The sequence below is a fragment of the Nylanderia fulva genome, unplaced genomic scaffold, assembly GCF_048542155.1.
Source record: "Nylanderia fulva isolate GAGA-0341 unplaced genomic scaffold, ASM4854215v1 Scaffold12, whole genome shotgun sequence".
Taxonomy (NCBI): domain Eukaryota; kingdom Metazoa; phylum Arthropoda; class Insecta; order Hymenoptera; family Formicidae; genus Nylanderia; species Nylanderia fulva.
The window spans coordinates 3,610,766-3,629,279 of record NW_028189409.1 but is presented as its reverse complement, the minus strand read 5'-3'; the positions used below and the strand labels follow the sequence as shown (position 1 = coordinate 3,629,279).

At 36.7% G+C, this 18,514-nt stretch overlaps 1 protein-coding gene across 1 annotated transcript; it reads left to right on the top strand.

Annotated features, from left to right (window-relative positions):
* The first annotated feature begins 14 nt into the window (after positions 1–14).
* Positions 15–10,214, top strand: dap (cyclin-dependent kinase inhibitor dacapo). Its single transcript, XM_029318020.2, has 2 exons — positions 15–2,042; positions 6,765–10,214. Exons 1-2 carry the CDS (start codon positions 1,355–1,357, stop codon positions 6,863–6,865), a joined length of 789 nt encoding a protein of 262 aa, XP_029173853.1. The 5' UTR covers positions 15–1,354; the 3' UTR covers positions 6,866–10,214.
* The last annotated feature ends 8,300 nt before the right edge of the window (positions 10,215–18,514 follow it).

The following is an 18,514-nucleotide window of genomic DNA, read 5'->3' as shown; positions in this document are numbered from 1 at the left end:
CAGTCGCCAGAGAGCGCTTTACGTGACAGCTACGCGTCTCCGCGCAACTCCGTGAGCTGCACGCCTCGCGGCAGATACGAGGCACGATATATATCGTAGTCGAGCGTAAAAACCGCGGGAACATCCTTCCGGGCCACGCGCGCGTGCCTTTTGACAGTCGCGCGTTTGGCGGGAAACGCGACGAGGCGGTGTATTTACGGCGCGCGGTGTGTGTGTGTGTGTTTCGTGTGTCAAAGGCGATTCCATCTCTCTCTCTGTCGGCGATTTCCCCCACCGCGGATCGGCATATTGCTGGCGGGCCGTGTGCAATAGCGCTTTTCTATGGAATTTTCTCAACGCGCCGATTGCGTTATCGCGTCTCGAGTATACGCGACGATACTTGGTGAAGTATACGGGAGGAGATAAGGAGGAGGGACAAGAAGAGCGAGAGCGAGAGAGGGAGACGCGGATCATCGGCGACGACGGTGGACCACGAAATTCGCGCGGGACACGTCGTAACACGCTCTCTCCGATCACTCGGATACTCACGCGCAAGTGCGGTGACGCAACGTTGCCGGATCGCGTTCCTCCCGTTCGGCTACGCCAAAGGAGGAATCGCGTCGCGGACGAAGAGAAAGGAGTGCGTCGATCATCGGGCTTTTAGTGACTTGGAGCTTGTATATTTGTTCGCGCCGAGACGGGGAGGAGATTCCGTCTCTGTTGTGCGACTTTGACGGACGGATTCCGCGCGGCGGATCTCGCGACGCGAGAGGGAGTTTGTTTTCGCCGCCGCGCTATCTCTGTCTTTCGGCTACGTAGTAACCGTGCCCCACTGTGTTGCCAAGCGCGGCTGCTGTTTGCCATTTCGCGCATCTCTCTGTGAGAGATAACTTTTCCTCGAGAAAACAGCGACCTGGTGAATCATCTTCGTCGCCACCTACCTTCCCGACGACGATGAGCACGGCGCCGACGAGTCGTTGAAAACCCGAAGAACGAAGCGGGATATCTTCCCCAGGTCGACGCTCAGAAGCAACGCGGCCATTATTCGAAATTCGGTGGGTCGCGCCACGGATCGCAGTGTTGCCATATATCCCACGACGTGCTGCTACGACGACGAAGAGAACGGCGGCAGGGATTCCTGGAAGGAGTCATCGTCATCCCCGATGCGTCACGGCGGGAAAGGAATCAACAGCGCGCTGAAAGAAACAGAGAGAACGAGTTAAAGAAAGGTTGAGAGAGACACAAAAGGGGAGAAAAGAAGGAAATAGTAAAAGAGTGTGTTCATGCGCGTGTATATGTATCCACGTCCGGATTCTGGTGTGATTTGTTTTCGCGTGCGTGCGTGAAGCGGCGGTGACATCGAGCGGGACGAAATATGAGCGCACGAGTGCTGAACCCGGTGATGATGACGGAAATCAGTAGGAATCTAGGCGGCGGCGGAGGAGGACGTGCGGCCCCAAGCAGGGCCGCGCTCGCCCGAGTCAGACGCGATCTCTTCGGGCCCGTGGACCACGCGGCCGCCCGGGCCCTGGCCGAGAGGGAATTGCGGGCCCAGTCGCGTCTAGACGCGGACCGATGGGGTTTTGACTTCGAGCAGGGAGTCCCGCGCCCGAATTCCCGCTCCCGCTACGACTGGGAAGAGGTTACGGAGCACGACGTCGTTCCCGAGTCCTACGCGCTCCGTGGGATGGATTACCTGAGGAAACACGCGCCCGGGACGCCGCGGAAGTTCCGCGTCGAGGCCGCCGAGAAGAAGGACGAGGTGCCGCGGAGCGGAAGTTCGACGACGACGTCGCCGACGACGCTGCTGACGACGATGATAAGCACGATGACCACCACGACGACGACAACGACCACGAGGATCGTCGAGCAGACGGAGACGCCGATGTGCGCCACTCTCACGGCCGAGAGAACGCCGCCCCAGGAGCCCAGGGTGCCCGAGATCGGCGAGGCCACGATGCCGAATCAGCTGTTGGACGCTAACCTCAAGAGGAAGAGGTGCCCGGTGGAGCCAACTACCCCAGTTCTACCCTCGGTCCCGAGAAAGCAATCCACGATCACCAGTAAGTTCCTTCGTTCATTTATTCTTCAGGTTCGACCCTTCTGTCGATGCATTCTTCGCAGCTTCATCGATATGTGTACAGAGAAACTTTTCTCCTTCAATTTTTATTCAGAAAATCATGATAATGTGGTATTGGAAGAATAAGAGCTTTCTCTGATTAATATTTACTACAATGAAAAATATTAGTATCAGTCGCAATAAGATATAAAATATTCTATTGATTTTAGTAGTCAAATTTAGCGAACGTATTTTGTATCTTTTATTGTGTAGTAAAAAGTTTGACGACTGATAGCAGCTGCTATACAAAAATTGTCAAAGTGTATTATATTGGAAACAACCGCACAAAGACAGTTTTCTCTTAGAATTTATCCTGAAAATCATGGTAATCGTGGGACGAATATATGGGAAGAATTTTGTAAAGTACCAGAACAACAGAATAACTCGAAAAATATGAGTCTTATCTGAACGTCAGATAGCCAGGAAAAAATCATAAAAACCCAGTACTTAACATTTTTTTCTAAGATTCATATTTTTCGAGTTATTCTGCTGTTCCGGTACTTTTATAACACCCTGTATATAATATTTACCACAATAAAAATATATACCACAATGTGATATAAAAATCTATTATTATGTACATATTTGTACATATTTTGCTTTGTACATAGTAAAATTAATCGAGCCCTGAAAATCGTGGGACATTGTAATATTGGAAGAATTTTATAAGAATTTCTCTGATTAATATATTTACCACAATAAAAAATATTAATATCACAATAAGATATAAATATGTTCGATAACCATGATTTTCAGGATAATTTCTAAGAGAAAACTATGTGGCTGTTTTTAATACAATACTGCGACAATTTTTTATAACAGCAAATAAATTAGTAACATTTCGCACAGTTGTTGATATAATTTCCATTACTTTAGAAGATTTCTGAATACAAAGCTCCTTTGTATTTTTTATTGGAAAAAGAGAACAATTTCAAGGTATTTTTAATACTTCAAAGTTATTCTTTCATTGACAGAAAGATTGAATAAATTCGTTGAGAATGACGCTCTTTCGATATACTTCCTGATATATCCGGCAATCATGTGCATGTTTTCGTTCCGACTTCCGACAATTTACGAGCATATTCTTACCATTACACAGTTCTACTCTATTCTCGACGGTTTTGATTTCGATGTTGTTGTGAAACGTTTTCGATGAGAAGAAAAAAAATTGCTGATAAAAATTTTATTTACAACTTACTCGCGCGAACATTTTCGACGATGGATTTCTGTTCAATATTATATAAATGCAACCGATGTTTGTTTTCGGAATTGTTTGATCGCGCACACACGTTTTCGTATCGAAATTAACGCGGTTGTTGTTTATCGTCGTCGAACGACGATTCGTCTGATTGGTCGGGTCTCGGCTGATTATCTTTCCCGCGCGATGATATACGTCGCGTTGCTTCATTTCGACTGTATACACACACACACACCTTGGTTTTTTAACTCTAATCTATTCGTAACTCATCGGCGCGTATCTTTTACCGCCGCGCCGCCAGAAACACGAGGTTCAGCCGCGATAATAATAAAGTTTGTTTACACCTGCATTTTCTTTGCATATGCACGAAGGACGCGATGACGATTCGACAGGAAGTGATTTACATTGTTTTTTTTTTTTCGCCGTTGGACCTCGCTCGCGTTCTTATCTGTGTCTGTGTTCATTTTAATTTAATCGATTATTTTTATTTCACGAGAATCCGTCTTGCGCCGAATCGCGAGACAAAGAAAAGAAAAGAAAAGAATTTATTTCTCTATTAATTTATGGAGATTCCGTAAATTTTTTAAATTTTTTTATAGAAATGAATTTCGAATCGACAGTAATAAGGGCGAGATCATGCGAGTTATCTTATCATCGTTAATTTCTTTCCGGGAAATAAATTTCGTAAAACTGCGATTCATTGCTTCCGGCACAAAACATGTCGGAATGAATTTTACGCCGTACATGTTATATATGAATTTTTTACGGGCTGCGAAAATAATTCCGTGTTGAAAGATTACAGACTCTTGAATTTATCATAATTAATTTGCTGAGTATATGTTTATACAGGAAACGCATAGCCTAGGTCAATCCAATTCGTTTGTCGAGAGATTACCGCAATTATGTTATATATTCTCTCGTACGCAAAATTTATCACTGCTGACACTACTTATATTTACGTGCGAGCGACGTGTGTATATATCGTGAACGATTTGCAATGCTAAATTCGAGCTTAATCTCCGTCTGGAAATTCTTTGTCTGGAAATTTGTTCGATAATGATTAATCGATTATACGAAAATGAGAAGAGATTGAGTCAATATATAATTGAGTAACATAATGTGCAATTGAGAGAGATAAGCTATATGTCGGCAATTTTATAAAAGGAAAAAAAGAAAGAACATATGTGAACTCTGAATTATTTATCATAACCGCTGTCGAGTTATGTTGTTAAATATCATGACTTTAATTGCTTTTTTTATTAGCGTGAGATAAAGATCAAAAATCTTTATCGTGAAGATAGAATTCTTAACAAGCATGTACGCGCTCTTTCGAAGATTTTAACAAAGTATCGACCTCGATGCATCTCGCGCTCGTGTTGCAATACAAACGTCTTGTATATGCTATAAATCTCGCAAGTCTAATTCTCTCTTTTTTTCTCCTATTTATTATTCGAACATGCACACCACCCACGCGACGCGTCTATTTCTGGATGTGACTCGTCATATGTCGCGCACGCGTATATACATGCGTGTAAACACATTTCACGTTCGTGCACACGACGTTTTTGTTTATATTTTTACCCGAGGAGGAAAAATTGCATGGTTTATTGCAGGTCGACGAAAAAATCCATTTTTTTTTGTCAATTATTAAAATCTAATAGGTAATATTTGATAATGAATTATTTCCTGTACATAAATATTCAAACTTTTTTTCAATTCGCTTTCTGCTATCTCTGAGAGGAAGTTACGACTTCCGGAACATCCTGTACACACGTGCAGAATGGATGAGAAACCGATTGGGTTTCCTATCTCTGTGCCACTCAATTCTTTCCCTCGCGGGGGATAGTAACGAGTTCGTAACGTATTTTGCTTCACGGATACGGTTATGGGGGCGCCGAACGAAATTTCTAACGTACTTTATTAATGAGCCGCGCGGTCAGCTGTTGAAAATCCATATGGGGTTGCTGGCCCCGAATGCACCCCCATGCATTTTCCTCTCTCGCGATCCCCATCCGCCCCCCCTTTCCAGACCTTTTGTAGCCCCGTGTGACGCGTGCACGTCGAGTGTGTGCACGCGTGGGGGGCATCAGCTGTGCATGCAATCGCGTGTCCCCTGACTATGAACCCCAGGGGCGGCGGACGGATCGTTGGGAGAGGGTCGGTATTTAAAATCAGGATTTAGGGCCCGTATATCTCGTCTCGGAGGTATTTAAATTAGAGGGTGAGGAGAATAGCGAATAATTAAATCTGTTGAATATTTTTTTCGGATTTTAAAAATATTCCGCGATAAATTATTGATTTAAAAAAATATATGGTTTTCTGGATATTTTTATATAATAACATAAATATGTGAAACATGTGTTTAACGAAATAAAACTGTAATAATATTGTAATAAATTGTCAAACGTAATAATCAAACAATATTTCGTAACAAGGAAAAATATTAGGAGCTAAATAAATTTGTGTGATTTTTGTAATTTTTGTCGCGTGGCTCGGAAGAAGACCCCTACAAAAACACAAGGGTTCGAATAGAAAATTGAACAGATGCACCTAATTTCACTGTAGAAAGTTTGCCAAATGCTCTTCCAAAGGGGTCTGAGGGTGCCTTTATACATGGGTACATCGTATCAGCGTATCGATTTATGAGTCACAATCAACGAATTTGCTTCGACAAAACCATTCAAATTCGAGTCCATCTATAGTATGACTAGTATACACATAAGTATATAATTTTTTATATATAAAACAAATTTTAGAATTTTATATAATTAAAACTCTTAATTCTTTTTAATTATGTTTCGATCTTTTGAATATTTGTTATGAAATTTCACAGAAAAATAATTTAATGTTTGTTTCGCGGTGACGAAAATATTTATCTGAAAATTGCAACTGCGTAGAACGACTAAATAAAAACAATGTAAAATCCTGATCTCACGCTTTTATCTTTCACTGATATAATTAGCGAGTACGCGGTGCGTCGATATTATATTCCCAAGGTTATCAAAGGAAAAGATTTCGCATGCACATACGGTCGTTAGCAAGCCGGATTGTGCATAAGGTCAAGTCTGGCATTGCATGCGATTACATATAAGAAATCAGAGTCGAAGATAAGCCGTGAATTGCTTGCGTTATTCACCAGATGCCTTTTAAGATACATTATCTCATTCCAGATGCAATACAAATAAAAATAAATATATAAATACAAAAAATGTACATATAATACATCATATTTACACTACCCAAAATTATTAGTATTTTGTAATAAAATTATCCTAATTGCGAAATTATAAATATCTACAGGATATTTTTGTTTTGTGAAATTCACAAACTCCGTATTTAACAATAATAAAATGACAATAAATTTCTATATATTATTTCATAGTCGATTAAATGTTCTACTCGATTACTTTTCTACGTACTTGTCGCATCGGTTATATAAAAACATGCTTTTCTCATTGTCTGTTTCAGACTACATGAAGAGTCGTAAGCGCGGCTTGAACGGCACCACAAAGAGTATGATAGAGCCGCCGGAGAAGATCGCCCGTAACGCGGGTCAGATACGCAGCTAAAACTTTCAGCTTCCTTGTTCAAACCTTGCCGTCTTCTTCCATTTCGTTTGTGCGCAACGTAGAGACAATATATCAGACAGAAACGGAAAGTATCGCCGAGAGGAGTAACTGGGGGTAAGAGAGGAACTTTGGTAGGAGTCGCGAGGTTTGCGTTGGCTGTGCCATTCATATAGTTTTATCTACCATGAGTGCAGGCGAAACAGATCGAGAGATAGATGAATTAAAAATAAAAACATGAAAAAAATAAAAAACAATGTTTTTCATCGTGAATATTTCTTTGTCTGTATTCGTCGCTTTGTAATATCGCGAAAGATTACAAAAACAATAACAGCGTGAAAAGGCGCGCGAGACGCGGAAAACAGAATGATTAGATAAAAACGAAAGAGAGAGGACGCGCTTGATGGAAGAAGAGAGAGAGTATAACTCTCGTTGCTATTTTTTTATGAAACATGTCATATCTTCTTTTGTATTAGAATAAGATGTAATGTTAAGTAGAATATAAGAATTAGATTGTAGATAGAAAGAGTAATGATTTGTGTCCCAAATTAATTAATGTAATATATTCTACGTTTGTTTCTGAGACATTCAGAGAAAAATCTTTAAACAATAATGTCGTTACATACAACAAAAACATTTTATAAGAGAGAAGAGCTAATACATGCAAATTTAAAGTTATTCATAGGGATTAGTTTATTAGCTTCTAAGATATAAAGCAGAGTGTATCGCGCGTATTCATTGGATCGAAAGAATAGGATGTTTGAGCTGATCCATGGATTTTTGGGACTTGTGACTGCTATGTTTCGATTTCCCCAAGTATTCAACGACGGATTTTCCTTTGCTGAATAACTGTGGAAATTTTAGAATCTTATTAGGAAACAAATCTTAATAGATTTTGCGCCAGTTTCGACGCCTAATCCTTGAAACACGTGCAATATCGAAACGATTTCGAATTTCCAAATTAAAGTTTTACGTTTCGAATTTTCTCAATTTGGACATGATTTTGCGAAAATATAAGGAGAAGCTCAAAAGGACGGTTGCTCCATATCAGAATGCGACCAGCTTTAAGAAAGAAGAGAAACATGATTTAGCTGTAGTTTGTTACCCAAGTTTAAGCATTGATCTCCTGTACGATTTTAAGGAAGTACAGCCGATGCCAAATCACCCCGCAATTATCTTTTTATCTAATACATATTAAAAGAAAAAAAAGATCCATTATTTCCTTGTTTCCTTTCCTTTTCTTTATCTTATATCGCATTTATTTTCGGAATATATGCGAGAGACATAATCGTTATAAAGTCGCAGCTTTTAAAAGAATAACATACTTTAATTGCATCTTTTATTATAAATTAAAATATCGACACAAAAATATATTTAATATTTTTACATTCAATTGAATCGCTTTTTTTTTGCTGCAATATTATCTTGGAAATATATTTAAACAATAACTTCTGAATCTTATTATTTTCTACATTTCAAATAATTTAGACAAATGTAATAACTTACATAGAATTTTGATTTCGAGAACATCTATGTTCAAATAGAAAGTCAATAGAAAGATTTTTAGATATTTATAACTTTCTCTAATCTTAAAAAAGTACTCGAAAGTTCTCATATAATATTTCTAACAAGAATAATTAATCGTAATAACATTAACTTTTTGTTGGTCGCATTATATATAACGTATATAATGACAATAATATATATGTATATAAAATTACAAAAAAAAATATTTCTTATATATATTATAAATTAAAAAGAAGAAAAAACTTTTGAAAATCAAATTTTAAGTATCCAACGAAAGGTTAATAAATTACAGATTTTTATTTTTGTTATCAATAATTACATTTCTTTTATATCGAGATTGAACGAATTAAACGTTTCATAATTAAACAAATTCCAGTGCGTATTATAAAGTGAACGTTTACTTCGTTCGTCGCGCCAACGAATTTATAAAACGTAATATTAGCTATATGTGTATTCTTAATTGATGATTATAATAGTAGTTCTGTTATCATATATGACTTTTTGTTTATCAATACCCCATTAAAGCGGTCCTCGTAAAGTATCCTACCGTATCTTGCTCCTCCTGATATTTTCCAGCTCGCTATTTCCTTTTTGAGATTATAGCCCAAAAATACGACTGGTGGTTACAAACTATATATTTTTTCGAAATCCACATCGTAACATCGAATATATGAGAGAAAGAGTTGAAAAATGTATAAATCTCTCCTCTCCTCTTTTCCCCTCTCTCTCCATAAATCAAATTTAAAGATACGCATTGATCACAAAATTTATTTCCCCCCGTACGGAACAAAATATTCAGAATTTCACAAAATTCATTTATAGCAGTCAAATCAGTTGAATATTAATTATCATTGATTATATATATATGTATATATATATATATATATATATATATATATATATATATATATATTCGTGGCAGATATAGCACTTTGCGATTTCGATATAAATTCAATAATCATCAAAAGGAAGCAAGTCATTTTAATTTAGCAATGGCATCGTGGGATGTGTTAGAAGAGTGATATTTTCCATTTCGCGAAAAAGTGACAAGATAATCCGCCTAGTCACATTTCAATTCTATCGAACAATGTCATTTTCGGTGACATTAAAATTAAGAATAAAATGAAAAAACTTGGTTGTACCTAACGATGCCACCGCTGAATTAAACGCAGAAGAAGACCTAACAATCTTGGAATCTCGTAAGATCTGAGAAAGTCACGAGACGCTTGGTGCCTGCCGTGAAGAAAACTCGGAAAAAAAAAAATAAAAGAGAGAAAAATCTTATGTCTATGTAACCCTGTGATGTATTAGTATGATCTCAGTAAACATAACTTAGCATGTACTTCTTATCTATGATAATTAAATGATATATATGTATGTATATGCGATAGAGCAAGGAGTTGTATGACGGACATTTGCAAAAATTGTCGCGTTATAAAATATAAAAATTAAATCACGGATAAGAATCGATGATATGTATGGTACTTGTAAGTGCGTGCGTGCGTGCGTTTGTTGTGTGCGCCTGTTGTATGTATGATCATGATTATGCTTGCAGAAACTGAGAGTGAAATAAGAAGAAAAAGAGAGAGGGAGAGAAAGAGTAGAAAAAGAGAGAATACCCGGTGAATCATGCCTCATATTCAGTCGATACTCCGCGATATAAAATTATATGTGTAACGACAATATTATATATAGAGATATATATAAATATATAATGTATAATTATATAAAAAACTGTAACTATAAGAGAGTTTAAAAAATTAACTAACTAACATAAGTGAATTGTCTCTTCAATTGTTTATTAAAAAAGAATCTATCTATAAAATGGTGTTTATTTTCTCTTTTCCTGACCACATTTTTGTCTAAATAATTTTAATTTTTTTAAGTAATGTCATGTTTATGGAAAAATGTAATCTTTTTTCGTTCAAGCTCGGTTTAGAAATGCTTTCGTTAAAATATCTTTTTACGCACGATTTATATAACATCCTTAATGAGAAATAATTATTTGAATATATAAATACTTTTTTATTTCGTGTTCTTTGTACTACTTTTTTGCCTACGCTATAGTAAGAATTTAAAGGATGAAAAAAAGTTTGTTCAACAAGAAATCTATGACTAGAGAATTAATGGCGACATGTCTCTGTCTCTTGGCTACACCACAAAGCTGTACAAAAACCTCGCAGAATCCGGCGATTAAGGAAAATCATGGCAAGTGCAGCCGAGCGACCGGAGATGCAGTTAAAGAGCTTGTTCCCGACAATTCAAGATAGGTGCTCGCGAAATTTGACCGGTAAGTGAATTTTGTTTCACCTCCCTTCAGTCGCTGTCCAGGCATCAATTTTGCGGTTGTAACGGTCGAATTCGTCTGACAAGGACGCGCGGATGGAGAATTTAATAACGCTCATATAACATCGTATCATATCAACCGTGAAAAATTATGAATTGTGCGTTAACGATACATCACTTTTCTCCGCAGATAATAATAACGTAGACGTCAAGTGGATATGCGCGCGCGTTAAATATATTTTTTTCCCTGAAGGCTATATTTACAAAAACTGAACGCTAAAAAGTCAAATAGGTCGTGGACTAATAAAAGCCGAGTGCAGAAAGTAAATGCGATTGAAAGAAATATATAGAAATGTCTTTTTTTAATTGTATGTTACGATCCTTTCTTTGGATCATTTTTAACAATTTCAAATGACAAAAATTATTTTTTTTCTATCAACTTTCATCTCTATCGCCTTCAGCCGTTAAGAGATAAAAAGATTAATCCGAAATGATTGTAAAAGCTAGAGAAATAGAAAAAAAAACAAAAATAATGAGATTCGCTAGCGATCACAAATGAAACGACGCAAAACCGCATACGTCATAGTGATGTATAATATATAGCAGTAACAAGTTGTCACGTATCAACAAACAAGACATAAGTAATCACTAGAACGTCATTGTTAATGTTCTATTCACACTTATTTTTTCTTTCTTAATAAATAACGTTTTAAGTTTTGAATTTAAAAAATTTGAAAAATAAAGGATAACAATTACATATTATAATTTAATTACATCTACTTTCTCCGCTCTTATTAACCAACTTCCTATTTGAATTTTTATATTTAATATATGAGAATCTCCGCGTTTATTTATTTGGAATATAAAAATTTACACTTTTATTTATTGTATAAACTCCTTATCTCAAATTAGTCATACTTTAGAAATTGTGTATTTAAGTGCATACAAATTTCCAAACTTATCTTCATTAATTATCTTAATTATAATTAATTTTTAATTATAACTTTCAATTTAAATCTCTTATATTTTTTGGATTCATTGTAAATATATAATATGAAATGTGGATGCTTTAAATTTACATGTATTTAAATGATGACAAAATATTTCGTGCGTATCACTAAAAGTGTGTTTGAGCATGATCACAATCAAACAATAAGAACTATTGCTTATATCAATTATGATAATATATTGTAGTTGCATCGCGGGTGCAATTAACAAGTTCGAACGTTTTGTTTGCGAAAACGCTGCCTGTTGACATTCAAGACGTCACGTACAAGCGTCATAAAGTGCAAGGTAAAACTGCACCTCCCGCCACTGAATTTGCAAGTAAATTAACGCAAACTGACTGGAGGTCGTTGGTGCGAAAAATCCCGGCACGTTGCATATAAAATATCCACGAATCCAGCGTACGCGATCCTAATTGGATGATCAATTTGCATGTCGATCGGCGAATTTCTTGTGTGATTTTGTTTACAATTTATGAAGTGGTCCGATTGAAATTTTAGTAACACCGCAATGTTATGCAATATCGTATTATATAATATTAAAGTCGACAATAATATTGCAATAATAAGAGTGATTAAAAAAAACAATAGAATTAATTTATTTTAATATTTTAAATATATTAAATATTAATATAAAAAATATATAAATGTAATTAAAAATTAAATACATTAAATATATAAATTCAATTAAATGTATCGTAAATATTTAGTGATTTATAAATTAGAGAATTGTAAATCTGAAAAACTTCAATTTTTCTAGAGAAAATTTAAATTCTACACTTCAATATATCATCCGCGTTAAATGTTAAATGAAACTCGAAGAGACAATATGTAAGATTAATTACAGAAATCATGGCCGCGAATATCACATGGATTGCGATGTCTATATCTCCGCGGCTTCTTTTTTTCGCGTCCCGTGTCCTCGTTGCGGCACGACGTAGAAACACGCGCGTTCACCGTAGTTATGCTTCTATGCAGCCTCTGTTGCTAGGCGCACCTCGGCCCACCGGTAATATTTTTAGACGATACGCTCACATGTCGCAACTGATTTTTGAATGGAATCAGACAAAGTCCCCCGAATCTGCTTTCTCTCAATGAAAGTACAATCATTCGGATTGCCGCCAAAAATCTTTTCCGTACATACTCGTTTATTATTATTTATAAAAGAATTTGGAAATAAAACTTTAATAGAAACGCGATATTATTTTCATATATTTCTAAATTGTATCTTATTAAATTAATATATAAAAAAATATAACAAGCATTAATAAAGGTATTTAGTTTCTATCGGAAGTAAAATAATTCCGTTATCGAATCTTAATCGCGGCGTAAACTGAATTCAGTGGATATTCGTAAAAGTGCGCGGAAATTGCAACGTGCACTGACAATGAGTTGCATTTCCCGTCACGGAAAATAAATGAGCGGTTAGACAGAATGATTCTTTTTACTTATCGCCACGGTAATGCCTCATTATTACATCCAGTGACTCACGCGTGCTCACAATAAAAATGTAGGAATATTAAATTCGTTTAAGAGGGGAGCGTTCATCACACCGAAGCGAACTGCGTCCTCCGTAAATGCAATATTGCACGAGACTTCCGGTTTATTGTGAGGAACATGCAGCGCACGATCAAAGGAAATTAATACAAAATATAAATTTTAAAAAATTAGGACAAAATATAATTCTAAATGATGGTAGTAATAGAGTCGTTTTGGAATTGTCTAACGCTTCTAACAAGATCATTATTCAATTTTGAACCACATAACATAATAAATACCCAAGCATAACTAGTATAACTGTATCGATCCGACTGTTGCTAAGGACTTCTAGAGAGTCGTTGAAAGAACCTTGACTGGTAATTTGGATCTTCCTGTGGTTTTAAAACGTGGTAATTCTGTAATATTCTGTGAGAGAAGCGTGGGATGAGGCGTATTTAGAGTAATATTGCGGATGAAGATGCTGATAATAATTACAAATAGATTTAAAAGATTATAAAATACAAACGAGTTGACATTTGACGAGTCTAAGAAGAAAAAACGTGATAAATTCATAATTCGTTTGGATCCATTTTACAAAAGATTTTGTTTTCATAAAAGGGATTTTATGAATTACAAACTTGTCGCGTTCTTTCCCGGGCCCTTAATTTTTTGGCAATAGAAAAATGTTGCGTTTTTATTTGAATCTGTATCAGCTCAACAATTTCTTATTCGAAAATGAATTCATTTAGGAACATCTGCGCTCACAGTGGTGAGTGAAAGAACTACATAGGTCGGTAACTATTCTGTGATATTGGATAATTGGAGAATCTTGTGTTGATTAAAAATAATTTGAATGGAATTAAAAGTAATTATTATGCAAAGATATTAAAATCTGAGACTCAATTTGCGTAATTAATTATGAAGATAGAAATTGTCTCATCAAAACTGTGTAAAGATCAAACGACCGACGGAGTTCCTACATTAGTTTAGCACGTGTAATATCGCTACTCTTTTCGCGAACCATCTAGTTTCGTACATTTTCAAAGAGGACTCTCGTTTGAACGCTAAAAAAAGCAATCACTAATTGACAAAATAATATATTTAATATTGTGAAATGTTATATATTTCACAATGAAAAACTTTCCTGAGCGATATCATAATTTATTACAATTTATGCGTCTTTATTATCTCACTGAAATCATCAAATTTAGCAATCAAACCGGAAGTCGCTATATGTAGATACTATTTGGCCCCGTTTTTAAGAACGATAGTACACTTCCTTGATAGATGAGTAAAAAACTATAAAATATTAGCAGAGTATACCAAAATTGATGAATTTCAAACCACATGAAAGTATATATTTTAAAAGAACCTGCTAATTTATTTAAACTATTTTTTTAATACGATGAATATATCTTTTCTTTCATTTATATATATAAAAAAATGAATATCAATGAAGCAAATATACAAACACACTTAAAATCCTAGTATATACATGTGTGCATGCATATAAATTAATGGACATCAAGTTTTAAGATAATTAATTCAATAAACAAGTTTTTACTAATTTTGCTCAATGCATGAAATTTTGACCCAGTCCAGCAAACTTTTATTCGAAATCACGTCATCGGTCCTTATATGTTTTGCGACATCGATTTCGATTTCTCGCGCGTCCAGGAACCGTGCCAACCAATCTTAGCCCATTTACAATTTGCTTGAATCAGGCAGGAACCGAGAAACCTAAGAAGCGAAAAGGTGGAGGAAAGAAATTTCGCGGGCCGTTATTCCAAGTTGTTTTCGACATTATTTTCGGACGGTGACTTCCCAAAAGGAAAGAGAGAAAGAGAAAAAAAAAGAGAGAGAGAGAGAGAGAAAGGGAGAAGAGAAGGGGACAGCATCTTCCTCACGTTCTCTCCCGGGCTCTTACAAATTGCGGTACGGGTGCAACGTACCTGTTGTTTACTACATAGCGGGTTCAAAGCCCGGTCAATGCAACGGGTCCTCCACCTTCCCTGCCTACCCGCTTCCATATATACAACCCTCCGTGCCCCGCAGTCACGTCCGCCTACAGGAGAAGATGCATCCCATCCCCTACTGTCGGCCTCTTCAAGGTAAGAGCAGAAGAGCAGTAGTTGCCTGCGGTAGCGCTCCATCTCTCTTTTCCTTCTCTCCCTTGTCTTTCGTTGCGCGGATGCGCAAGACAAGAAGCCAAGGACCGAACGCATACATGGACCGTGCATATGGTGCATGGTGCATCGCCGGTGCGTGCACGCATCGCGCGACATGCGCCCGTGACTCGGCAGAAATCCTTATTCGCTCCAACAGGCGAACGAGAGAGAGAGTCCCGTCCATGAGTGAGCGCGGTTGTTCCGATCCGCGCGATAAGCGCTTTTTGTGCTTTTCGTCGGCCGCCCGCGGGAAAAAGAGGTTCAACGTACCAGATAGATTAGTAAGGAGAGGCGTGTTCTCTCGCCGCGAGAATGATCTATCCTTTGCGAGAGAATAGAGACGCGGGATGCTCGATTTGCTCGAGCGAGAATATTGCTGAAGAATTATCGGGGAAGACGCGATACAGGGTGCATCCTTTCCTCGGAATATTAGAATTAATTTACAAGAGAAGATGCACATAAAAATTATCCTTCTCCATCTGCTGTTATAGCCACGTTCAAAGATAATATAAGATGTTGGTGTATTAAAAATTATGAGCAGAAATGAATTTTATGTGTAAAAAATAAGGAGAAAAATATCTGCAATAAAATAAAAAATACTTAGCGGAAAAAGTTTATATAATATATGAAGTAATAATCGAGGAGCTAGAAATTTATTAAATAAATTAAAAATTATGAATTATTTTTTATACGTTTATAAGAATATTTTTTGAATTTAGCATTTGTTTTCGGCTAAATCACACATCTTATACTATGCAAATACTATTCTCTATATTACATAGAAAATTTATATTATTTATCAAATTAATTATGTAAAAAATAATTAAAAATACTATTAAATTAATATAATTAAAAATATTTAAATATTTAATATTAATAATATATTAAATATATAATATTTTTAATGTTTTATGAGAATGCATTAAAAAATATATATATTTCCTAATTTAATGAATTTAATCTGGCTTCTCGATTCTTGTATATTTCATTGTCTTAAAGAGAAGCGCACGATGTGACAGAGGAAAAAGGTTTCTGACGATGCAGTACACGAAACAGAGGACGTGGAGAGAAAGACGTAAGGAAGGACGTAGGGTTCATAGTGCGGTAAACCAAGAGAAGAGAGACGGGACCAACTCTAATCCGAACGAGCTCCGTACTACGACGTAGTACTCCAGTGGGACCAGGGTTCAAAGCCCGGTCAACACCATGATCGCGTGTCTCTTTCCCACCGCCTTTGTTTCTCTCCTTCTCCTTCTGTCCTCCCTTCTACCTTCTCTTCGCCAACCTTCCTCTTTTCTTTCTCTATCTCTCGTTACACGACGCGGCCATTTCATGACTTATACATACACATACATGCACGTGCGCGTGCACGCGCAACGCAGCATCATCGCGTATCCTCTCTCTCTCTCTCTCTGCGGCTCTTCCCGACTATCTCTCGCTCCTCTCCCTATAGCTTCTTCCTCTCTCTTTCTTTTTCCCTTATTCGCAACAACGTCGTTGTTGGCCGCTTGGTGATTCATCATCGGACGAAGATAAGCGGCCAATAAAAGGAACCGTAGAAGGCAGCAGCGAAGGATAACAACATGCTCCGCGCGATCCACGAGAGAAGATATCGGATAACGAAGATGAAAAACTGCGAATTGATACCTCCGCGCGAGAGAGAAAAGGATCCTCCGACGCTGACTAAATCTCGCGACTTGATATCATCATGCCGTGTGTGTTTAAAGTTTAAAGTGTACGACAAAAGATATTAGTATTTTTATTTGCGAAAGAATATTCATTTATAATCCATATAAATTCTAATTATATTTTCATACATATTTATTTATTAATTTTTAGTGAAGGGTTAATTGCACTATAGATGTGAGAGATAAATATACCTCGAGAAATGCGACTTTTATGGAAAAAGAAAAAATAAGTCCTGAATATTTGTTCCGGTTATATATATATACGCAGCGGAAGACCGGTTGCACAGATCATGATCATTAAAAAGATTTCGCTCCGAAATTATTTACCGACCCGGCATTATTTTGTCGACGCAATATAACTTTAATAATACCGTATTTCCGTCTGCCGCGATGAATATAAAGTACCTGTGTGCGGCTGCCTCTAACGATATGCAGTCTTTCTCGCTGTAAAGAAATTTATTGCCGGTGAGATGGACGAATGCAATTTGAATGCGGCGAACCTTCTAGGAATCGCAATATACGAATAACTGCTCGGTACAGTTGCGAATTTCATTTGAGAAACACTGGACAAAAATTTTGTAATACAAAAAGATTGGCTCGTTTCCACAAAAAATGGAAATTACGAGAAAACGCGAAATTAATGGTAAAATAAAATTTGTGCAAAAGCATATAAGAAAAATTACAAAATCCGATTCTAAATTAATTTACTTGCGCAAAAACGTTTCGCATTAACATTAAAATTTTGTTTTTCCTCGAGAACAAATATTTTTGTCCAAGTTTTCAAATTTATATATCATACTTCCATATAAATTTTGAATAAAATTATGAAAAATCTATTATAAAAATATATTCGCACAATTAAAAAGTTAAGTAGGATTGACTCGTCGTATATTAACAATACTTATAAATGTTTGCATGTCTCTGTAATTGGTGAGTTGCATTCCTTCTTGGGGTTAAAACTCGAATAGCTCTGTCTGACGACCGCGAGAGAGCAATCAAGTAATGGTTATCATTAACGAGTTGCGCTTTATGTGGCCCGTTTATCATATGGATCTCCCGTGCGCGATGTACATAAAACCGTGACATTTATATTACACAATTACAATTGCCGCGGCATTGTCGCTTCCTTACGATACTTAAGCTGCTGATGCAGCATCTCCGCGAAAAGTCGTGTGTGAGTCGCGAATCGCTCTCTGTGCTTAAAGATGCGCGAATACATCCTTTCAGAATCAGTCATGCGCCATTAATTAGCAAGCGTCGCAATATTAATTCTCTTGTTATCATTACAAGATCATTATTATTTACTATGCAATCAGAATGATGTTTGCTGTATAAGCAAGTGCAGAATCACAACGTCAAGAAGTTTTTATGTGTGGCGTTTATTTATCCTATTAATTATGTTGAAAATTCAACAGAATATCGCGAGTTGTAGTAAAATTAATTTATTTTGTAGTAAAATTATTTTATTAATAAAATGGAAATCGTATGATTAGGAATCTC